Source organism: Otolemur garnettii, unplaced genomic scaffold (genome assembly GCF_000181295.1).
Source record: "Otolemur garnettii isolate 467f Iridium unplaced genomic scaffold, OtoGar3 scaffold00036, whole genome shotgun sequence".
Classification (NCBI taxonomy): Eukaryota; Metazoa; Chordata; class Mammalia; order Primates; family Galagidae; genus Otolemur; species Otolemur garnettii.
In genome coordinates, this window is record NW_003852431.1 from 9,014,145 (window position 1) to 9,038,961 (window position 24,817).

Genomic DNA, 24,817 nt, shown 5'->3' on the forward strand with positions numbered 1-24,817 from the left:
TTTTGTTGAATTACTAGGTTTTTTTTTCCTCCTTCTCTGATACTGTTGTCTCTATTGTGTGATTGATGTCTATATTTAATCTCTGGTTCAAAGGAGGGGACAAAATGCTAAACTCAAAGGTAAAAGCTTCTAATTAGAAATCAATACATTTTTATAAAAGTAGAATGGTACTCGATGTTTAATTTAGTTTAGTTGGGCAAAATCATATGAACACAATTCACTTTCTCTGTTAAATCATATTTGGTTTTAACAGTTAGGTATTTTTACCACCTGAGGTAAAACTGTAAAATTTCTTTACATCTGGCATCTTATTTAAATAGTCTTTGGAAGATGCATATTTGTGTGTGTGTAGGCCCTTGTATGTATTTTATAATTCTATTGTCTATCCATCATGAGGAGGCTTTGAATTAAGAGTATATTTCATTTTGGAGGGAGTGATTATTTTGTTTCTTTTTATGCCATTCATTCTTTGATTTAAGTTGGCAAACCTATATTAGCTAATTTAGTAGAAAAGGAATCATATTCTTTATCCTATTATAGTAAAACCTCTCACTAATTCAGAATTTGTGATACTTCAGATGTAGTATTGATGAACTTCTTTGAATAAAAAATTCAAAATAATTTCTTCCTCTGAATTTTCAGGGTCATACTTATAAGGGGAAACCTGTCTAAAATCACTAGCTTTTCAAACCAAGGGCTCAAGAAATGAAGGATTCCTTCAACGTGCCTTCAGCCTCTGGGTCCAGCAGTTAATTCTTGTATGTTAAAGGATTTTTATGTTTATGGTACATTTTTATATAACACTGGTCTATTTTGAAATATAATGTAGGTAACCACGTTTTATTTATCCTAGCATTTAGTTTAATATTTAATCTCTACTGCTTAAAAGTAACATTTTTATCTAAATGTTCTATGTGATTAAGACTTTTTCCATAAGTCACGTGGGCCTACCTATTCTATGTTATTCCGAATTAGTGAGGTTTTACTGTCCTAGTGTTATAAAGAGTTTCAAGCTCTTCAAAGTAATAGTCATTTAGTTATAGAAAGAAGTCATAATTCAGGTCAATTTTGTCCTACTTTGATTAATGAAAGGTTAGATAAAAAGAATAAAATAAACATAAAATGATTTGATATTATTCTGTTTAACATCCTAAAATGGGCAATAGACATATAAATTTAAAAGTGTGTGACTATCGATTCACATATGTATCTTCATATAATACAAACTTGTTTAGAGTTGCTATACTATAAGTGAATGGTTTAGACTAGTTCACCTTTTGAAATTCCTTCCAGATACGTTTATTCTGTATGCAAGGAATTTAAATCTTGATGATATAAAGGTCATATTTTAGTGATGTGTAATTTTTGAGTAGGAAAAGTAAGTTGCTTTTCTTTTTTACACATTCAAAACAAATGTTTTTATATTCGCAAGCATAGCTTTTTGATGCTGTGGTTAACTTGCAGAAAATTCACAATCAAGCTTAATAGAGAAAATAATATAATAAAAGGAATGGAGGAGGAAAGGAGTGAAAGCAGAAAGAAGGTTGAGTTGAGGGTAGTGGTGGGGAGAGGAAGAACACCACAAACCAGAATGGCTGAAGGGCAGTGTGGGATAGAAATGATGAATGAAAATTGAACTACTTACTGTATGTTGAAGAAAGCTTGTTGGTCTTTTTAATTTTTTAAAGTTATGTTGAGTTAAGCAGTACTGGTAGCTAGTGTAGCCTTTCTAAGATCTGTTTAGGAAATATAAGTTACTTGTGAGTCAAAGATTAAAAAAAAATGATAGTACTAACAATATCACTGTTTAAAATAATTATTAAATGACTTTGCATGCAGTTATTCTTACGTAAACTCAATTTTCTAATGTAAACTATTATTTAAAATTTTGTTTTTATAACTTATTGACCTGTTTTCATTACATGAGGTTTTGTTCATAACAAGATCTTATCTTTGTTTTTATTGATTTAGTGATATTTGCAAACAGAAACATACAACATAGCTTTCAAGATTGCTTCTTTGCAGGTAGATTCTTGATCTATCACTTCTAACAGCTACAGATTCTTCTTGCTTCTTCTTTTAACATTTTTCTCTTGCTCTTCCATAATAAATTGATTTAAAATTTTATTTTGAAGATGAATAATGGCTTAGTTGCAAATTATAACACTTTTACAGATGGTAGTGGAGAAAGAGGAGAAAAGGATGCAAGCAAAATCACAACGTATCCACCAGGCTCTGTGCGATTTGACTGTGAACTCCGGGCAGTCCAAGTCAGCTGTGGATTTCACCATTCAGGTAGCAGCTGGAACTTTAGGGTATAACTATATTTTTACAATTGAGCTAAGTAATTTATTTGTTTAATTTTGACAAATATAGTCTGTTATCTGTGTTTTAAAAGCAATAGCATACCAATAGCTGTCAAATCTACCAGAGCTTTGTATTTATTACAGTCTCTTTTTAAAACTTTGGCATGATGGAACAGTTACTTGTACAGAGATCTAACTTCTAATCTGTCTTTTTTATAATTCATTTTAAGAAATTACTGAAGATAAAATAATTCTGGAAGTCTCTTTTAGTTCCACAGAGGGCTGTGGCATCACAGCTCACAGCAACCTCAAACTCTTGGGCTGTGGCTCTTATGACATGTTCCCATATTTTATTAATGTCCATTGATAAATGTACAACAAATATATATGTGTGTATATATATATTTTATTTTTTTGAGACAGTCTTACTTTGTTGCCCTTGGTAGAGTGATATGGTGTCACAACTCACAGCAACTTCAGATTCCTGGGCTCAAGCAAATCTTATGCCTCAGCCTCCCAAGTAGCTGGGACTACAGACGCTTGTGACAATGCCCGGCTATTTTTATTTATTTATTTATGTATTTAGGTATTTATTTTATTTTACTTATTTTTTTTTTTTTTTTGAGACAAAGTCTCACTATGATACCCTCAGTAGAGTGCTGTGGCATCACAGCTCACAGCAACCTCAAACTCTTAGGCTTAACCGATTCTCTTGCCTCAGCCTCCTAAGTAGCTGGGACTATAGGTACCCAGTACAATGCCTGGCTATTTTTTGTTGTAGTTATCATTGTTATCTAGCAGGCCCAGGCCAGGTTTGAACCCAATGGCCCTGGTGTATGTGGCCAGCATTCTAACAGCTGAGCTATGAGTATTGAGCCTACCTGGCTATTTTTAGAGACAAGGTCTCGCTCTGGCTCAAGTTGGTCTTAAACCTGTGAGCTCAGGCAGTCGACCTGCCTTGACTTCCCAGAGTGCTGGGATTATAGGCATGAGCCACTGTGCCTGGCCAACAAATATATATATTTTTTAATGCAGAAAATAATTAAATTCTTAGTAAATTATTGACAATTGGGTTAGATAGCTTGGGTTGTACTGTTCAATCTTTGTGAAAATAAATGTTAAATATCTTTTTTCACAGAATATTTGACAAGACATTGACAGACATTAAAGTTCTGCTGTCGTTGATGATGTACATAATTGTGAAGAGCCCCAAGTCATCTATCCATAATTATTTTAGATATCAGAGAATAACATTTTATATATAGTTGCTTATTATTAAGATTTCACAGTTGAACTAATATGTCATTAAATATTATTGTTACAAAAGGCATTTAGAAGAGTTTAAAATATGCATTATGAAAAGATTTATGCATTTTATGACCTATTTTGCAGAACTAAAATTATATTTCTTTTTTGGTAAATATAAATGTGTGCTTCAGTTGTCTATTTTTAATGGCTCTACAAATTTTAAATAATGAAAATTATAGTTCTTTTAGTATAGTTGTAATAGAAATATAAAATGCACATAAGGAAAACATAAAGCTGTGTATTTTGGTTTCAGTGGTTTTAATGGAAAATGGAGACGTATATACATTTGGTTATGGGCAGCATGGGCAGCTGGGACATGGAGATGTCAACTCCAGGTACTCACTAACTTTTTGTTTGAAGATACCAGTTCTTTCCTTTTTCTTTTTCTTTTTTTTTTCCCTTTCCTGTTTTGTTCTTTCTTAAATATGTATTTCTAGAATTAAAATAATCTTTATAGCACTGTTTGAGAAAGTGTGGCTGATGAATTATTGATGGTTTCTGATTTTGTGATTGAGTGCCTTTGGGGGACTAACTAATTTTATAATTTCAGGAGAAAAGCTAATTTACAGTTTAAATATGAAAGTGTACTCTTTATAGTCATTATCTTTTTAAAGCCTATATGTGGCAATAGAAAAGACAGTGACTATTTCCAAATAGTGTTTTATGAAAATGTCAGTAGTGGCTTCAGTCGTATTCTTTGATATTGTTTGTTTTGAAATTTGTTTCTAATATTAACATGCGATTGTTGAAGATTTTGAATAATTTTCAAACAGAACCTTTTGGTCCCTATGATAAAGTATTTTGACTTATTTGGAGTAGTAAAGGACTAGTTAAGATAGAGACTACTAGTAGTCACTTCCTGATATCTGTTCTCTCCTACTTCGTTTGGTAGTGACCATGCAGCTAAAGTCTACCTTTCTCCGCCTCCATCGCAGCAGGATGAACTAAAGTGATAGGTGAATGTTGCTGTTAAAGGGAAGGGGCAGGCTTCTCCATTCCCCTCTTTTCCCTCCCAGCTCTGACTGGAATGCACACATGGTGGCAGGAACTGGAGAAGTCATCCAGTTGGAGACCATATATTTAATGTCACAGCTAAAAGAAAGGGGTAGCCTGGGTCCCCGACACCGTGAACTGCCACATCAGTGCCTTTCAGTTGGACAATGAATGAGAAGTAAACTCTTATCTAAGTCTCTCTTACATTGGCTTTCATTACAGCAACCAACTCCTTATTCTACATTATACAGTCAGCATGTTTATGGTCAAAAGTAATGGAATATCAATCTTTATTAGTTCAGATCTTCCAAAAAACAATTTATTAAGAGCAAACTCCTGTTAAAAAATTAAGGGAAATAAAGCAAGCATAGGCAGGAAGAGCTTTCAGACTCAGTGCAGGTCTGGTCCCTGTGAAAGCAGAGGCGGGAGGCAGGATTAGGTAGGAAGAATCTAGATTGTGCTGTAGCTTAGAGACAGTTTTAGCAAAGCTACTGGGGTGTCCGCAAGCTGAGGATGCCTTTGAAAAAGCTTCCATTAGACAGGCCAGCATTTATACAACTTCCCTAAACTCAGTTGCAGGGCCAAGTAAGCCTCGTAATCCAAAGGGACAGTACCAGAGGCTGTTGTTTAACTGTTCCCAGATTGTCCTGAAGGAGATCTGAGTGATGTGTATCAGTGATTGTTGCAATGCGGAAACAGTCTCACTATCAAGTCCAGAGAGATGTAGGGTAGCTTCATGCCAGACCATAAGAACCCACTTCTTTTTGACTCTCAACTCTGTCTTTTTCTCCCTTGTGGTCACAAAGTATCTTCCAGAGTCAGGGGAGCTTCTGTGGCTTTCTATTGACATATGAGGAAAGAAGGAACATTTACCTTAGCCATTAAGTAAAATCCTAGATTTTCACTTTTTCTTGTTCTCACCCTACTTCTATGGCAGGGATGAATTTCTGCCATTTTCATGGTAAAGATCAGTGATCCTTAACCCTGGCTGCCCCTTTGAATCACTTGGGTAGGGCAACTTTGGAAAATATCATACCTGGATTCTGCATCTAGAATTTCTGAGAGCTGTGTAGGTTGGGAGATTTGGGAGTGGGGTAGGGGTGGACAGGATGCCAGCATTGGAGTTTTTCTAATAGGGCCACATATTCTAGTGTGCATCCTGGTTAAGAGCCACAGTGATTGGATAAGAACCACAGCAATAGGATCAGATCCACATGCACTATATAGAAAATGACAAGGAAAGGAATGTCCTTTTTGTTGCTAATAGTAAGGGATGATTAAGGTATTATTGAGTTAAATTTCTCATTAAAAATACAGGTACAACATACAATTAAAACTATTCTCAAGGGGTTTGTAAAACTCTAAATCACAAATATTGTGTTTGCAAATAGAGTAAAAGATGTTTTTACAGAATTTATCAAATGACGCTGTTGGATAGAAAATCAGTGGCTTGCCGGGTTGAACAAATACTGCCACAGGTGTTAGAATCCAACAGATATTTTGCTTTATAATTAAATACATTATTGACACACAGAGGCTGAATCAGGGCTTGTAATTACAGTTGGCCCTATGGCCTCCACATTCATGGATTTAACTGAACATGGATCACAAAGTAATAGTTAGGTCTACTGAACATGTACAGACTAAATCAAATAACACAGTGTATTCATACCTACACATTGTGCCTAGTGGATTAGAAGTTCAAGGCCACTTCTTTCTTAAGCTCTCTTGCTCTGGCTTTGTGTGGGGCTTGGTAAGTAGGAACCAAGAAGTCTTTTATTAATTCAGAGAGGAATTGATCACTTATATAGAAGAACAATCCTAAGAGAAACAAAGCCCCTACCTGTAGCATACTTATTAACTACCAGAAAATAAACATATACAGATATTTAGTTAAAATAAAGTATACAATTGGAAAGTATTTTTGAAAAGTTTTTAGGTAATCAAGTGCTAATAACTGGAATGTATTGTATAGCAAACGATGTTTTGATTAATGTGTGATGAATATTGTAGTGTGCATGATGGTGAAGATGGGAAAATGCTACTGATATTCTCTTTAGTTAATGTGTTTTGTATTGCCCAATTGACTGAGTTTAGTCTCTAGTTGGGTTCTGATGCTATCAGGTGGTAGTTGATGACCTCGGCCAAGTTACTTAATCGTCTTGTATCTCAGTTTCTTACTGTATTAAATGGAAGTGAGTTTACCTGCCTCAGAAGGCTCTGAGAATTCAGTGAGAGGACACAGGTGACTTAGCAGAAAGCCTAGCAGCAGCCCATTACAAGTGCTTAATACATGTTTGCTGTTGCTTATGTTGCTTTTTAAAGTGAATGGCAACAGGCTTGTGAGGGCTTTTGTACATTGTCTGATGACATACATCTGCCAACCCTCTTTTAAAAATAAAAATTGTTTTATTTAGTGTGTTTCTAAAGTTTTGACTTCTGAATTCTTTTATCATTTTCAGTAAATTGGGAAAAGTATGTAATTTAGATGCTTTTGTTCTCTTTTTCCAGAAGGATTTGGATAATTTGTGTAATGTTCATTCATGAACTTCCTAGAAGTCCTTTTCTTCAGTTTTATTTTCCCTTTAGCTGTTGGTTCTCCTTTCTTTTTCCTTTTAGTGCTGGGATACTTCAAGAGATTTTGCATATTCTCTGACCCCACTGTAAACTCCTTATCTGCTACAGTGTGGAGCTAACTTTTACCAAAGAGACTTTCTTCTGCTAAAGTATGTAGTTACTTGTATGTCTAGAGCACTTGGCATGTACCTTATTTCCCCTCTTAAAGCCTTCTCTCCCAGTGACTTTCCTCACACCAGTTTCCCAGAGGTCTTTCCTCCTGTGTGGTGCGTCCTAGATGTCTGTGAGCTCTTAGTCTTCAGTCCGTATCTGAAGTGTTAGAAGACCCTCTTTCAGCAAAGCTAGGATCTCTTTTTTTTTCTCTTGAATAGTCTTCCTAGATCTCATTTTCTCTTACAGCTTAAGTGAACATCACCACCATGTACCTTGTTGCTTAAGCAAAATAAGCTTCTTTGCCCCATATTGATTATCTGCTGAGTAGAATCAGTTCTTTTCCTTACGTAGCTGTCAAATTTGCCCTCCCTTATACTCTGCAGTATGCCCAGGTTAGCCCTTCATCATAACTTACCCAAACTATTACACAGTTTTCTTAACTAGGTTTCCAGCCGCTAATCTTGCCCTTTTGCAATTCAGTTTACATGCAGTCTCAATCATTAAAAAATGTATTTTATATAATTTAATTAAAGTATTATAATTACATGATTTCAAAAACAGAGCTTTCCCTTTTGTGTGTAGACTAATTTTTTAATGGTTATTATTCAAATTACAGATGGTAGTTCCTAAGAATGGTTAATACAAAGGAAAGGATACTAGGATGTCATTTATTATAATAAATACCATATATTGTTAATAGTGTGCCAGACACTGATCCAAGCACTTCCTTATTGTTCACAAGAACCCTATGAGGTAGTCACTACCTTTTAATATTTTCCATGTTTAGCAGAGAAAATGGAAACACAAAAGGATTAAACACTTGTTCATGGTCATGGTCACATTGCTGTTAAGTGGTAGAGCCAGGATATATACCCAGAGAGTCTGGCTCTTGAGGCTGAGCTTGTAGCCCCTGTGGTAATGGCTCTCCTGATACTATATTCTGATTCACTGAGTATGATTTTAAGGTTGAAAATTATAGCTTAATGACAAAAGTTTGAGAAGAGGGTCATAGAATTAATTTTTTTTATTAGATCATAGCTGTGTACATTGATATTGTCATGGGGTATAGTGTGCTATTTTTATATACAATTTGAAATATTTTTATCAAACTACTTAGCATAGCCTTCATGTCATTTTCTTAGTTATTGTGTTAAGACATTTATATTCTTCATTTAGAAAGATTCACATGTACCCTTAAAAGATGAACCATAGACATGATCCCACCAATCTGGTTCTTGGATTGAATTCTTGTTGAGGCATTACATGATTTTTATTTCATCCAACAAATACTTATAGAGATTTTGAACATGCCATTCAGTGTACAAGGTAACAGATTTTTAGAAAATTAACGGTAGCACCATTCTGTCAGAAAAATTAAAAATTATGTGTTCATGATTAGAGTATTAAATTTAGAAAATCTTTTCAGTGATCTCCTTAGAGTCAGCAACTATGTCTTTTTGTCTTTGTTTACCTAGCACCTGCAGTAGAGATAGACATTTAATACCTGAATAAGTGTTTATTAAATATTCTTATTAGTGTCTTTTACTTTTTCTACTCCTTAATTCTTTATTGCATTGTTTACATACTGTTTTTTATTTTGGTTAAGTCTTGTAAGAAATTGACTTAATTTTGTTGTTTTTTTTTTAAACCTTAGGGGATGTCCCACTCTTGTTCAAGCATTGCCAGGCCCTAGCACACAGGTCACTGCAGGCAGCAACCATACGGCAGTACTTTTAATGGACGGACAGGTCTTCACATTTGGGAGTTTTTCTGTAAGGAATTTTTTAAACGTTAATAATATTGCATATACCATTGTCTTATCATTTGTCTACATTAGCTATTTTTTTCTGGTTCCTATCAGTTCTTGTATTATAATCATTGCATATGCGTATTTTCTGCCTCTACCACACACACAAAACCAGAATGATATTTTTTTGAAATAATTGTCTTTTCTTGCTTAGTGTTAGAATTTATTAAATTTAACAGCTATGTTAGAATTGCACATTTATTTCAGATCTAAGCCTTTTAAACATTCAGTAGAGCTAATTCTACAATTTGAAAGGTTATTTCTTATCTAACTTAGATTAGTTTTTAAAACATATAGCAGTCTATTTTAGAGTTTTTTAAAAGCTTAGTTTTTTTATTATTACATTTGGTTAACATTGTACATTTCTCTTTCCTTTCTCACTCTCTATGTCTATCTGTTTGCATGTCTATGTGTACTCGCTACCCCCCTAAATGTACACCCCCTGCCAGAGCTTGAAAAGATATAAATATAAAATGCCCTAAGAATTTTGTATAGTTTGGGTATAGTAGATATCAAGGAAAATCTTTGTGAGACTGTGATAAATAACTTGGACTATCTCTGACATCGGTAATAATTCGTAACTCTAGAACCTGGGATGTAATTTATAACTGTTGATTTCTTTTCAAATGTAAATGTCACCTTTTATTTGGAAATGATTTCAAGCTCACAGAGAAGTTTAAAAAATAAGAATAGTATATAGAATGTCCATGTACTCTTTAGCCAAGTTCGCCTATGGTTAATATTTTGAAGTGCTGTTTGCTTTATTGCTTGCACACATGTATGCTGTCTCTCACACACACTGTGTGTGTATCTGTGTATGTATGTAAAACATGTCCCCCCCAAAAGCCTTTCACATGTGTTTATGCATGCATGCATATGTGTATTATAAAACAGTTTTTCCTGAATCCTTTCACAGGTGTGTGTATGCCCACATGTGTATGTATATCATAAAATTTTTTTTCCTGAATCCTTTCACTCATGCATGTATTGTATGCTTGCATGTATTAGAAAGCATTTTTTCTGAATCTTTTCACACGGGTGTGTATGCACACATGCATATGTGTATCATAAAACATTTTTCCTGAATCCTTTTACACGGGTTTGTATGCTCAATGTGTATATGTATCATAAAAGGTTTTTCCCCCAGAATCCTTTACACGCATGAAAGATTTTCCCTCTGAATCCTTTAAGTTTAACTTATATACATTATGGCACTTTATTCCTGAGTACTTAAGCTTTTATTTTGTAAATTGACCCAATAATTGTTTTTGGCATTTTCCCCTTCAATGCCATGTATCACGCATTACATTTGCTTGTCATGTCTGTTTACTCTCCTTTAACTTCTTACATTTCCATGACTTTATATTGTCTATTATGAGACTGACATTTTTGAAGAAAATGGTACTCTTTTTTTTTAATTGAATATTCCTCTTTTTCATTCTCTGATAATATTCTTTTGTGGGTCATTGATATTTAGAGGTACATCCAGGCCAAAATACTTTGTAAGTGATGTAGTATTTCATCTTAGCACATTACATTGGTGGCACAGAATGGTCATCTGTTACTTATCTGTGATGTAAATTTTGATCACCTGGTCAAATATCTGATTTCGCTACTATTTCCTATTTGCAAGTAATAAGCAATCTGTGGGTTGATGCTTTTAAGATACCTGCTTCTCATCAGAATTTCCCCCTAGATTTAGCATATATTAATCATTTTTGCTTGAAGCAGTTTCTACTATAATGTTTGCAGAATGATTTTCCAACTCCAACACCGTCTCCACAATTACCAGTGGACACTTTGCACTTTGAGCAAGAGCCCTCTATTCTTGTCTGTTTAGTTATGCTGAGCGTAGACTCATATATTTATATTTTCTTCATTATTACCTTTATTTGAATGCTTAGAGCAATGGTTCTCAACCTGTGGGTCACAACCCATAGGAACTGTATTAAAGGGCTGCAACATTAGGAAGGTTGAGAACCACTGCCTTAGAGTGTTTCATTTTTGGCCAGTAGGAGCCCTTTAAAGCCAGTTCTTATGTTCTTGTGACATGCTTTTCTTTTCTTTTTTTTTTTTGAGCATTTTCTTTGTTCCTGGCATAAGAAGTTGTTGAAGGTTTATCTTGTTCAGGCCCTGTATCAGTCATAGAATCAGCCATCTCTCCAAGAAACTTGAAGTGGTTCTTTTCAGTGGGGAGTAGTATTAGATATCGGTGGGGCACTAGATGTGTTCACTACTACAGGGTGCCCTTGCATGCCAATATACATGTATGCGCACATACCCAAATATACATGTGCTTGAGAAATTATGAGCCCCCGCCATTACCTCCTATCCCAGTCTGTTCCCACGGGCTTCTTTCTTACCTTGCCCTAGTGTATATTTATATTCCTTCTTCCGCACTAAGAATCCTCACTCTCAGCAATATCAATGCATTTATTTCTCACTCATTCCTAAAATATGTCTAAAATAGTTTTATATTTGCATTGCACTTAACCATTTCAATAAAAACTTACTAAAAGGAGTCCAAGATTTCTTTGTGGCTTTTGCTCCTGCTCCTCTCCTGAGCCCAAGACTGAGGTAGATAGCCAAGCCCTGTGCACGTATGTGACCTAGACTCTCTCTAACCCCCTTTCAGTGAGATGATATGATTCCTTTGGAATTGAATTGGGTCCTTTTTTTTCAGTTTGTTTTGTTTTAGTTTAAGATCCTCTCTATACCCTTTGATTAAATTTTATTTTATTTTTGGAATATATGAAACATTGACATGTTTCCAAAGGTTAAGTTGTATAAAAATTGTGTACTCAGTCAGGCGTTACTTCCTTCCATAGCCCTGGCATCCCTGCTTCCCCACCCTTCACTCCATACTTATGATAAACGACATTGTTTTCCAAGTTTATCCTTCTTGTGAAAATGAATAAATAAGCACACACATGCTATTTTTTATATGTGTGTTTGTGTATGCATATGTACATGGACTGCCATGCACCACATAACAATGTTGTGGTCATTAATGGACTGCATATATGATGGTGGTCTCCTAAGATTATAACAAGTATTCTTACTGTACTTTTTCTATTATTAGATACACAGATACTTGCCATTATGTTAAAATTGCCTTCAGTAACATGCTGTACAAGTTTGTAGCCTAGAAGCAAATGTCATTGTATATGGCCTGGAGTGTGTAGTAGGCTATCTCAGCTAGGTGTCTGTAAGTACACTCTGATGTCACACAATGATGGAATCACATAACGAGGCTTTTCTCAGAGTGTACCCCACTTGTTAGTAGACACCTGACCATATAGACACATACAGTTATTTCCCCTTCTCTGTTTTCAAACGCTAATACTCTATGTGTACTTTTGTACACTTTGCTCTTTTCACTTTATTTCCTAGAAACTGCTCCATGTTCATCCATAGAGCCCTTCTTTCTTCTTTTATCTCTGCCTAATACTTCATTATGTGTAAATACTAAAGTTTATTTCCAGTATTTAGCAGTGATAGTAATAAGTATTGTTGGAAGTGTATCTTTGAGATAAACTCCTAGATGTAGATTGCTGACTTGGAATTTAATGCCTATATAGTTTTGTGAGATTTTAACAATTCTCCTGCATTTTGCATTCACACCAACAGTGAATGAGATTGCTTGTTTCTCCACAGGAGGGCCAACAGATTGTGTTGTCATTCCTTTTAATTTGTGCTGAGTTGTCATTCCTTTTAATTTGAGTTGAGTTGTCATTCCTTTTCATTTAATCTGATGAGTGAGATATGGTCCTGCTTACTGTCAAGTCCCTTTCCTATAGTAGGTGCTGTGCATCTTCAAGTACTGAACCATATTTAGTATTTTGGCATTAGAGGTTGGACTATCTCTTTTGGGGGGGTGCTTTTGCCTTTGGTTTTTCTAAGTCTTCCACACTCCTGTTCACCTTCTGAAGAATCTCCCCTTCTGTACTCTCCATACGCTCACGTTTACAGTGACAATTAGGGGGAGAGAACTCTTGGAGTTTGGTTTCTTCCTCTGGTTACAGGAAACTTAGAGATCATGGTGTCTGCTATCTGCTAATACTGCTGAAGGTTTGAGTCAGGCGTAGATTCATTTGTTCTACATGTTGGTTTTGTGTCTTTTGAGGAGACTATGTGAGTGGCAAGATTTGAAATCAGATGATCATTGTTGTCCTTCAGCCCCAGAAGTTCTGGTTGTGAACTTTTATGAATTGGAGTGTGTGGCTTATTGATGACCACATTCTAAGTCCTGTGGGGCTCTTGAGGTGCCTGTCACATTTTTGGATCTATCTGTCATATTTTGGAGGTATGCTTTCCTTTACATTAGTTGGTGGTAGTAAAGGGAAACATGTTTATTTTCACAGTCGATGAAAAATATAGCCAATTTCTTTTTTCTCTGCAAGCAGTATATTCTGATTATATAACTTGCTTACTATTTACACTTGTATATTCTCTCCTTTTTTCTTTGTCAAAAAATAAGGATAGACATCGAAATAAGGTGATCATAAAAATTGACTGTTTGGCCTAGATCTCTGATTATGTGTTTGCCACTTGCTGTTTCCCTGGTTCTGCCCAAGTATGGAAGCTCAGTTGCTATAGTCTGTTGTTGACTGTGTCTTCTTGCTATAATGTTGAAAGGGTAGAGAACTCAGCAGAAACGTGGTAGTTGGATGAGAACTTGACCAGAATGTTTCCAGTCCTCCAGGTCCACTTGTTCCAGAATGCTATGGGGAGAGAAAGTTTCTGAGCCTAGGGGTGGGTGAATATCTACCAATCCAACATTAATATGCTTTTATTCTCTTTTACTTACTAGCTTACTAGTGAGACACTTACTATTTTATAAATCAAACTTTGACCTATCCAAGTACCTGTAGGGAGCCATACTTCTGGGTTTTTTTTTTCTTTTTAAATTTTAATTTTTTTGTAGAGACAGGGATCTTGCTGTATTGCCCAGGTTGTTCTTTAGCTCCTGTCCTAATGTGATTGCTCTGCCTCAGTTTCCTCAGGGGCTGGGATTTCAGGCATAAGCCGCCATGCCAGGCAAACAGCCATACTTCTTAAGTGATTAACCATTACTTACTTAAGACATCATACCTTATCACTGACTGTGCTATTTATTTTAAAACATAAATGAAATAACTTACCAATAGATCTTGTAAAAGCTATGTTGTATATTTTTGTAATTGTATTCAAAGTTTCGGTATTTATGATTTGAATTTTCACCCAAATATTTTCAGATTGTAGTTCATATTTTCAGTTCAGTAGTGACTTTCTTTTGTACTGATAATTCACATCAAAGTTATTTTTTAAATGAACAATTTGTAATTTTTTAACATATTATATGTTAAATGATAATGATATAGGTTAAATGATCATAACATATACACGTCACTTAAAGTAGCTGAAGATAAAGTATTTTGGGGAGATTTCTTATGGGAAGTACTTTAACTTTTTAAAAAATAATGTAGTTTGTGCTTTATTAAGGGGAAATTTCATGGAAATAGTAGAAATTATTTTATTACTTTTTAAATGTTTGGTTCAAATTTCGTTGTATGCTATTTATATAAAAAAATTCATGATTAATGAAGAGTAAGATCTCATAGAGCTGTATTTATAATCTATCTCCTTTACTTCATAACAATTATAGTTGCTTTTACATTTACTTGTTAATTTATAACAACATTGTTAATTAATTTATTTAATCTTTTAGAAAGGACAACTGGGCAGACCAATTGTGGATGTGCCATATTGGAATGCCAAGCCAGCTCCTATGCCTAACATTGGATCAAAATATGGAAGAAAAGCTACTTGGATAGGTGCAAGTGGGGACCAGACTTTCTTAAGAATTGATGAAGCACTTATTAATTCTCATGTGCTTGCTACATCAGAAATTTTTGCCAGTAAACATATAATAGGTAATAACAAAAAATTATTAATAGTAAATGATTCTTCTGTCCTTATAATGAGATACAGTCTCATAGTTTTTTGTTTTCTTCTTGTTGAAAGAAATTTAAATGGAGCCACTAGGAGTCTGTGTTTATATGTGTTCGTGTGCTGGAAGAATGGAAAAATTGAGAGATCTAGAAACCAGAATATTTATTACTCTAGACAATGGTAGAAATGTGAGGTAGATTGTAGTAGGGTAAAGCCTATATTGGAGTAAGGATTTTCTCTATTGTTTATTATTAAATAAATGTCAGAAATTAATCTTTATGGGAGGTTAAGCAAATCAAACTCTGAACTTTCATTAAGATCAAGTTATTAATCCATAATTGTGTCCACGGTACCATGAATAATTATACAGTAGAGTGGTAGAGGATAGAGATTAGGAGTGTGTGTTGTAGATGTGTGTATGCTGAAGTTTTAGTCCTAATTCTCCAACTTAATACCTAATATCTTCAACTCTCACCTTTATCTGGGAAATGGAGATAATACTTTATGGGTTTAGGAGAATATAAAGGGTAATGCATATTAAAATTACATAGAAGTATTTTTCTCCAAGGTTTGGTACCTGCTTCTTTATCAGAACCTCCTCCATTTAAATGTCTTCTGATAAATAAAGTGGATGGGAGTTGTAAAACCTTTAATGACTCTGAACAAGAAGATCTGCAAGGATTTGGTGTGTGTCTTGATCCCGTATATGATGTAATTTGGAGGTAAGCCTCTCTGCTTCTAAATAAGCTTTGATCAAATGATATCTTGTGGTAATGTATAATTCATGCATAAGCAAACTTTTTACACATGAGAACTCTCCTGTTTAGCCAGTAGCTACATTTCTATTGTAGTGATTGATAGGGATCTTGTTAGTTTTACTTTCAAGAATTCTACCGTTTATTATTTTAGTCTATCAGCAATCCTATTTATATTGTATAGAGTTCCTTCTATTTCTTGTTCCCATGAATATCTAGTTATTACCAACTATAGAGAAGAAATGATACCAGAAATAATACAAAAAAAAAAAGAAGATAATTGAGCCTAGCTTGTAGGAATATCCATAACAAAATAACCATATTGGTAGAAAAATATGTAGGGCTAATATAAATTCTGGAAATTATAAAAATATAGAGCCACATAAAGGTACACGAGACTGAAAAAAGAAATTATACTGTGTTTGTTTAAAATATATTGTGGTGCTTTTTATGTACAAATGAGAAAAAAAGTTATCTTTCCTGGCATTTCTAGCTTTGGATACTAATAGAAGGTATGGCCCACCATTAGAGTGGCTCAGCCAGCTGAATGCTTTTGTCTGTTCTCTTGTGTCCAGCCTTAGTAGGCAGGAATTCTGGTGAGTTGAAAGGCTAAAGTGTCTTGAGTGAGGAGAGGGAGGAGACATTTTCTCTGTCTTCTTTCTAATGCCCATGCCTGCTTGCATTTCTATCAGCCAGCCAAGTCTTAGGACACATGATCTCAAATGCTTTGCCCACTCCTTGATAACTTTCCTCCTTGTTCTGAAGCAGAGGTTAATCATGAGGCCTGCATTCAGAGTGAAGAAATTGCAATGCTTCCCTACTTGCTGACCAGCTTAGTCTTCTTATTTGGGGGTTTCATGAGAAGATCTAGAGGCCAGAATTGGGTTGAGTAGTGCTTTTAGATCCCTCTGGCAGCATTGTACAGGGTAGATAAAATAACAAGAAACCACACATGAGTGATCTTTTGTAGTCATTCTTAGGAAATACAATGTCCTAAGAACCAAAGTCATAGTGGTCACAGTGGGGTAGAATGCAGGGGATAGAGAGGAGAGTAGGTAAAGATAGAATTGTCCGCGATTATTTACTGCTTACAAGTCAATGTATAAGAGACTTGGTTACCAAACAGCAAGCCCTGGTTTGGACTAAGATGTAAATGTATGGTTTGTTTGTTTATAGTTCTTAAAAAATTGATTGTATGAAATTTGTTTCTGGATATGTTCACTGTTAGCGATAAAAATATAATCAGGTTCTAACAGGAATTACTAGTTGAACTACAGCTATTTCCCAGGGGTCTTAAACTCCAAAGTATGATATTCACTAATTGAACTCTATCTTTCTCACGGTAGTAGCAGTGAGACCAAGCACCTCGATCATTTTCTCCATTGTTTCAAAACAATGATTAAAGAATGTTTCAAAACAGATTAAAGAATGTTTTGGTAAACAGGCGGAGGTATTTCCCTTTAAATTGACTTTCCTTTTGTCCTACTCATCTTTTGTGTTCTTTAGAAGCTAATTTTCTTGAATAATCAGAAATTTATTACAGGAAGTCCTTGGGTTGCAAATGAGATAGGTTCTGTAGGTTTGTTCTTAAGTTGAATTTGTATGTAAGTTGGAATAGGTGTATTTGCCTATTATGTGTAATGGCCTCTGTTTGTTAATGTAAGTTGTACTTAAGTTCAGTGTTTGTAACCTGTATGTGTAAATAGCAGATAAAAGTTAAGAATCGTGATTTTATTTCCCACTTAAAAATTCACTCAACATGTGAATTTGTGTTATTTTTTAAAAAAAGAAAACAAAACTACATATAGGAGAAAGGATGGTCATGCTTCAGATCTTTTTCTTCCCCAATGCCAAATCCCACTAACTTTCTCTATGGATCACAAGTATTAAGCATGGTTTATATTGTATGATATCTTTTAAAATGCATGTATTTTGCTTTTTATATTTTAAAAAAGTCTGAACAAAAACAAGACTCCATCCCTATAGGAAAAAAACTATTAATCCATAGTTAATGGAAACTATGTATTTCCTTTATCCATAATCAAGAGATACTATAGTGAAATTGTAGAACACTAAACACAAAGAGTAAATCTTAAAGCAAACAGAGAAAAAGGAATGATCATCTATAAAGAAACTACAATTAGATTTATAGGACTTCCTCAAAGCAATAAGGCAATATTAATGCTATTAATTGTAGAGGGTACTATCATAGAATTTATATGTGCCAAATACTGCTGTAAGTGCTTCATAAAAACAGTTTTAAGAATGTTTAATTTGTGATCAGAAAATACAACATGAAATTTACCATCTTAACCATTTTAAAGTGTATAGTCAGTGGTGTTAAGTATATTTCTGTTATTGTGCAGTAGATGTCCATAACGTTTACATCTCGTAAAACCAGAACCCTAATTCATTAAACAACAGCTACCTATCCTCCTCCCTTTAACCCCTAAAAGAGATTAGGAAGTGGAGAAAGCTTTCTGAGGATTTTGTTATGAAAGAATAAGAGAAAGGGAATAATGACAGGAAGATATTGTGGGTTCTTTGTATCTTTTATTGGTGCTTTCCTGTTCAGTCATGGGTTGACCATCTACATCCATTCCATTTGTATTTCTTTTCTGAGAATAGCATTCCATGTCTTTTGCCCATTTTTGCTGTTAGATTGATGTCCCTACCTCTGTACAGTGTGAATATTGTAGTTTTGTCTCATATGTATGTTTCAACTTGTCCCTTGGGGGGTTGTTGTAAGAAGTTTCATGTCTATATGTACACATCAAATTTGTAAGGGTACAGTAATCTGCATTACTATTCTGTTCAAATTTGTAATGATATAAATTATTAATATGTGTACCTTAGATATGGAAATAATGAGCCAGCTACATTTTATCTTCTTTAAGCTGACTATATTATTTATTCTCTTTGTATCAGTTATATTTCAGGATTTTTTTAAAAACAAATCTACATGTTGAGGTACTGTAATTTTTTCTTAAAAGGTTTCGACCAAATACCAGAGAACTGTGGTGTTACAATGCAGTGGTTGCTGATGCCAGGCTGCCCTCTGCAGCGGATATGCAGTCCAGATGTAGTATCCTGAGTCCTGAACTTGCTCTGCCAACAGGATCCAGGGCTCTCACCACCCGATCTCATGCAGCTTTGCACATTCTAGGTGGGGTTGCTCTTAGGTGTACAGTTAAATTTACATTAATGTGTACTATGCTGAGGATTGGTGGGATTTTTTAAGTGTTTAAATTTATTGTCGTTCTGTCGTGTTTGGTAAACAATAATGATAATGATCTGCAAGGTGTAAAATAAGTTTAATCTTCCAAGAAGCTTATCTTACAGAAAATACTATGTTAAGACCAACACCAGCATTGTGAAAGATTTATGTATGTGCAAATACAAAAGCAGTCTTTAAATATAACTTTCTCAGTAGTAGACCCTTAAGAATAATGGTTTTGCTTAACCTGAATGTATAAACTTTTACAGATATAGATCAAATATTCAAATGTATAATCATAATATTTAATTTATAAACATTATTTTAGAATAAATTTTATGAAATATGAATTTTACATACTACTTCTGTCTCTTCTTACATAGCTAAGTTTTCCATACATCAACTTCATTTCTATTTAATTACTTTAGGTAGCACTTTTGCAATATATTTATTCTGTTGCTGGAAATTTTATATAAATACACATAGCTATGTATTTTATTACTTTTAAAAATGATCATTGCAAAGGTTTATGTATGCTCAACATTTACAGATGTGAAATCATACTTCTAAGTGTAATTACTAAGTCATAAATAAAATTCCTTTTTCTTTTTTCTCAAATTTTATTTGATAACCATTGTGAATATCCAAAATGAGCATTGATTAGGGTTAGATCGGATTAATGTGTCTTCCTCAGATAGTACTTTCAGAATCAAATTAATTAGAAGGATTTTATAAAAGGAAGAACCTTTTAAGGTTCAAAGATTAAATGATTCCAACTTCTCAGAGTTTCAGTTTCATGTAAAACATTGTCATATAGCATTCTTTAAAATATAATAATTGCCCTGGCAAAGGAGATAGTTTATTGGTTGTAAGAACTCTTCCATGGAAAGATATAATGAAGCTTAAAGTAAATTTATTGAGCATGTTCAGACTTTACTTATTTTAATTTATCCCCTATACTAAACCTCCTATACTAAATACTAATTTAATATTGCGAATGTTATAGGAAGTTTTAATTTCAAGGAGTTGAATTTTGTTTGTTGTTTTAGGTTGTCTTGATACCTTGGCAACTATGCAGGACTTAAAGATGGGTGTGGCAAGTACAGAGGAGGAGACTCAAGCAGTAATGAAGGTTTATTCCAAAGAAGATTATAGTATAGTAAACAGATTTGAAAGTATGTATACTTCAGTTTTCTAGGAAATGCTATCTGATGTTTATAACTGACATGTCTTTGGGTATTTTAAAACATAGGCTATTGTTTATATCTTTTAGGTCATGGTGGGGGCTGGGGTTACTCTGCCCATTCAGTAGAAGCTATACGTTTCAGTGCCGACACTGATATTTTACTTGGTGGTCTTGGTCTGTTTGGCGGTAGAGGAGAATATACTGCTAAAATTAAGGTAAAGTTCATTGATACTGTTGCTCTTTTTTATTTGAAGATGTTTGTTTTGACTTAGTTTATTATTTTATTATTTGATGCTTCCTTTTTCTGACTTTTAAAAAGGGATAGAGAAAATGCTTTCTTTTAAAAAGGGATAGAGAAAATGTTGCTGAAAGCTAGTGTAGTAATGCTAAATGAATTACTGAAAAAATTAGAAGTCAATGAGAATGGAGGAAATAAGAGCCAAATGATTTTTTAATAACGTAAGACCAAAAAATGGCTGTATCTCAGTGCTGAACTTCCTAGTCGTCTGGGTATACCAGAACCTTTAATATAGTCATTTTTTTATAACTTTTTAGTAGTCATTTTAATGACAAGAGGCACAACTGTTCAGAGACATTTCGATGTAGCTAAAAAGTTTTTTAGCATTTTTAATGCCAAATACTATACGAACAGACATCAATACATACTATCTAAAGCTGTCAGGAGTTGGGTACCAAGGATGAAGTGAGAATTGTTGTTCGGAGGTGGAGTCTATCCGAGAGGTGCACTGAAGATAGTGGTCATATGTTCACAGCACCTACTCATCCCCAGAAGGCTGGTGGTTATCGTAAGAAAAGTGTATCTTCAGTCTTTGAAAATTCACTAGTAGCTTGAACGTTCTGTTCCTCAAAGTATCTGATTTTGCTCTTAAAGTAAAAGAGAAAACTACAGTTTGCGCCTCAATTTCAATAGCAGGTTTCACAAAAAAATTTTCAACTGATTGTCATTTGTTCAGCAAATATTTTCTTAGTTATCTCAGTGTATGTAAAAATGATATTAGGGCGGCACCTGTGGCTCAAAGGAGTAGGGCGCCAGCCCCATATACCAGAGGTGGTGGGTTCAAACCCAACCCCAGCCAAAACTGCAAAAAACAAATGATATTAATGTGTTTAAACTTCTTCTAATGTTGGTTTCTGAGGAAACAACCCATAGAGCTCAACCAGAGCTGACAAAATTTAAGAAATATTTGCTTATTTATGATTATAATTGGAATATGTATGCTAAAACATGCAGGAAATACAAAAATGAACAAAGCAAACATTGAAAGCTGTAATTATATGACTGGGGGCCAGAATCCTGATCATGAACACCTGTAATACGTTTATGTTGATAATAAGAAAGATGGTAGTTTTAGTCTTTGGCTTATTTTAGTGCAACTGCTTAAGAATGGTTATTGTAGGATGTCTTGATTCATCCTCAAGATAGGGAAGCAAACTCAGTGTGTTCATAGTTCTAGTTGACAATGTCTGATAAGCTAATCAGGAGGATACATTTTTTTTCTGACCCTGAGAAGGTTTTTCTGTTTTTTTGCTTTTGTAAAAGTAATAATGAACACCGTAGTAGACCTTAACTTCAATAGTTTTGGTGTAGAATTATAGAGGCCTTCCATTTATGTTGTTTTTATATTGGCCCTATTTTTCTTTTTCTTTTTTTTTTTTTATTGTTTGGGATTTATCGGGGGTACAAAGAATTAGGTTATGCATTTGTTAGGTAAAGCCTCTTGTAATTGTGTCCTGCCCCCCAAAGGTGTGCCATATACTGTGACCTGTTTTTTTTTTTTAACCTTATATTCTACTTTACTCCTCTCTAATCTCTGAAAATGATCTTGCCTTTATATTCAGTTATTCAGTGAATGCACTAAAGCCTTTTAGTGGGTGTCAACCTTTTTTTCCCCTGTCTTTCTTCACCTCTCTAAGGTATATATTCTTTTTAGCTTCTTTATTTTATTGTTTTGGTTTGGTTTTCATACCTCTACTTGTTTCTTCTGTCTGTGTAAGCTCAAAGTCTTCACCTGGGTACTGAATGTTAGAGTTCCTCTAATTAGACCCAGCCCTCATCCCTCTTTCTTCACTGTTTATTTTTTCATACTCATTTTCTTCTGAGCCCAAAGTTTTAATAGCCATCACTGTGCCATTATGTCCAAATTTACTCTGGCTCCCACTTCCTGAATGCGTTTCCATGTAAATGTTCTAAAGGCATGGCAATTGTCAGTCATTGTATCTCAACTGCATTCCTTCTCTTTCCCCAAGAGCAGCTGTCTTGCAGTGATCTCTTTTTTCATAAATAGTACAGCCCATCAAATGCATGTTGTGTAAGCCAGAACATGCTGAAACATTTTTATTGACATTTCTAGACGTTTCTTTTTCCTCACCATAAAAATGACTCTTCTGTCACTACTCTAGGCAAAGCTGTTTGTCTTGGACCAGCCACCTAACTGGTTTCGGTACATGTTCTTAGCTTTATATATTTCCTGTCTTCATGTTCTCTCTTCCCATTTCTCTTGAACCTACTCCAATCAGGTTTTTGCCTCAACCACTGAAATTTCCCTTGTCAAGGACACTGATGACCTTTTTATTATTAAACCCAGTGATCAAATCTCAGTTCTCAGCTTCTTTAACCAGTCAGCTGAATTTAATCACTTTGAGCTTTTAAAAACAAGTCCTCTCTTGGCTCTCAGGATACCTCACTTCATTTTCCTTCTGTCCCACTGACTGTTCTTTGTAGTATGCTGGTTGCTCTGCCATCTTCCTGACCTCTGAATGTGGAAGAGCCCAGAACTCATTTTTCTTTTTTTTTTTTTTTTGAGATAGAGCCTCAAGCTATCCCCCTGAGTAAAGTGCTGTGGCATCACAGCTCATAGCAACCTCCAACTCCTGGGCTCAAGCGAGTCTCCTGTCTCATCCTCCCAAGTAGCTGGGACCACAGGCGCCTGCCACAACACCCAGCTATTTTTTGGTTGCAGCTGTCATTGTTGTTTGGCGACCCGGGCTGGATTTGAACCCGCCATCTTAGGTGTATGTGGCTGGCACCTAGCCACTTGAGCCACAGGCGCCAAGCCCAGAACTCATTTTTTGACATCAGTTTAAAGTACACTCACCCCCATAGTGATCTATCCTCATGGCTTTAAATGTTTCCCCCTCCTTGCCTCCGCCATGACTTCTGTACCTGTAGACCTCTCCTCTTACCTTTAAAGATATATACTCTTTCTGTCTCCACCTGAATGTCTAATAGGCATTTTGGAGGAAACAAGTTCAAAACTATGCTTCCAATAATCTGGAAGCATACTAAACCTACTATCTTTGTGTTCTTCCCCATCCGAGTTAACTGAACCACAATGAAGTCAACTTCATTCTTGCAGTTGCTCAGGCCATAAATCTTGGAGTCAACCTTGACTTCTCTCTTTCTTTCACATTCCACAGCTACTTCAGCAGTGAATATTGTTGGCTCCACCTTAAAAATAATTCCAGATTCTAAGCACTTCTTAAAAATGCCACTGTGTCAAGTTGGTCCATGCCACAGCCATCTTCACCTTGATTATTAAAATAGCATTTCAGATGGTGACCTGCTTCTCTTCTCCCCTCATTCTGTCTATTCTCAGTGTAGCAGAGTGATTCTCTGAAAATGTACAACAGAGTATGTCATGCTTTTCAGACTCCTGTGGTGCCTTTCCATAGTAGAATAAGAATATAAGGCTTTACAAGGCCTATAAAAGCCTATCAGAATGACTGTCACCGCCTCTCTAGCCTTTTGTGATACTAGTATCTTTGCTCTAATCCAGCCATACTGGCCTGCTGTTTGTTCCTCAAATGTGGTCAATCCTCAGAATCTTAATGCTTGCTGTTTCCTCTGCCTACAACTCTTTTCACTTCAACACCTTATAGCTCACTTCCTCATCACCTTCAGGTCTTCACTCCCTAGTGAACCTGTTTAAAACTGTGAATTACAATTGCTACCACAGACTTACTCCTGATAGCCCCCATTCTTTGTATTATTTAACCCTGTATTCCTAGTTCCAGAACTGTACCTGGCATGCAGTGTATATTCAGATATGTTTGTGGAATATAAGGAGGGGAGCCAGGTTAGGGGCGAATCATTAAGGGCCTTTATATCATGCTAAGGAGAAGGAGATGAGAAACCAGTGAATAATTTTAGATTAAGAAAGTATTCTGTTTAGATGTTCATTTTCATAAGAGCACTAAGGATCATGAAACAAAAGCAAAACCCCTCAACTTTGTGGAATATGGGTAAGGAGAGAATCAAGATAAAACTAACCATTATTAATGTATTCCAGACAGCAATAGGGAATAGGATTGAATTGACAAGCTATAATACCAGCAATAGAATAGATACAGTGATAACAGAGAAATACGGAAAAAGGATTATTTCAGCTTTTTTATCTGAGTGACTAGGTGAACGAAAGTGCCATTAGAAGAAGGAAGAAGGCAAGAGGAAGGAGAAATGAGTAAGTTTAGAATTCCTGAGACTGAATGTCCTGAGGGGATCCAGTGGCTGTTGAAATTAAGACTGGAGACAGATTTCCACATCGTTAGCATATGATTGAA

At 35.0% G+C, this 24,817-nt stretch overlaps 1 protein-coding gene across 10 annotated transcripts in view; it reads left to right on the forward strand.

The window, feature by feature from the left end:
- Positions 1 to 24,817, forward strand: part of MYCBP2 (MYC binding protein 2, E3 ubiquitin protein ligase) — a 273,377-nt gene that overhangs the window by 92,238 nt on the left and 156,322 nt on the right. For 8 of the 10 annotated variants that reach the window (XM_023513166.1, XM_023513164.1, XM_023513168.1 and 5 more), the window contains 9 exons: positions 1,972 to 2,025; positions 2,176 to 2,295; positions 3,868 to 3,949; positions 8,992 to 9,109; positions 14,855 to 15,059; positions 15,647 to 15,800; positions 18,827 to 18,999; positions 20,100 to 20,225; positions 20,324 to 20,451. In XM_023513166.1, the coding sequence (XP_023368934.1) occupies positions 1,972 to 2,025; positions 2,176 to 2,295; positions 3,868 to 3,949; positions 8,992 to 9,109; positions 14,855 to 15,059; positions 15,647 to 15,800; positions 18,827 to 18,999; positions 20,100 to 20,225; positions 20,324 to 20,451 (1,160 nt within the window). The remainder of the gene's footprint in view (positions 1 to 1,971; positions 2,026 to 2,175; positions 2,296 to 3,867; positions 3,950 to 8,991; positions 9,110 to 14,854; positions 15,060 to 15,646; positions 15,801 to 18,826; positions 19,000 to 20,099; positions 20,226 to 20,323; positions 20,452 to 24,817) is intronic. The other 2 variants (XM_023513171.1, XM_023513167.1) reach the window with 1 other exon arrangement.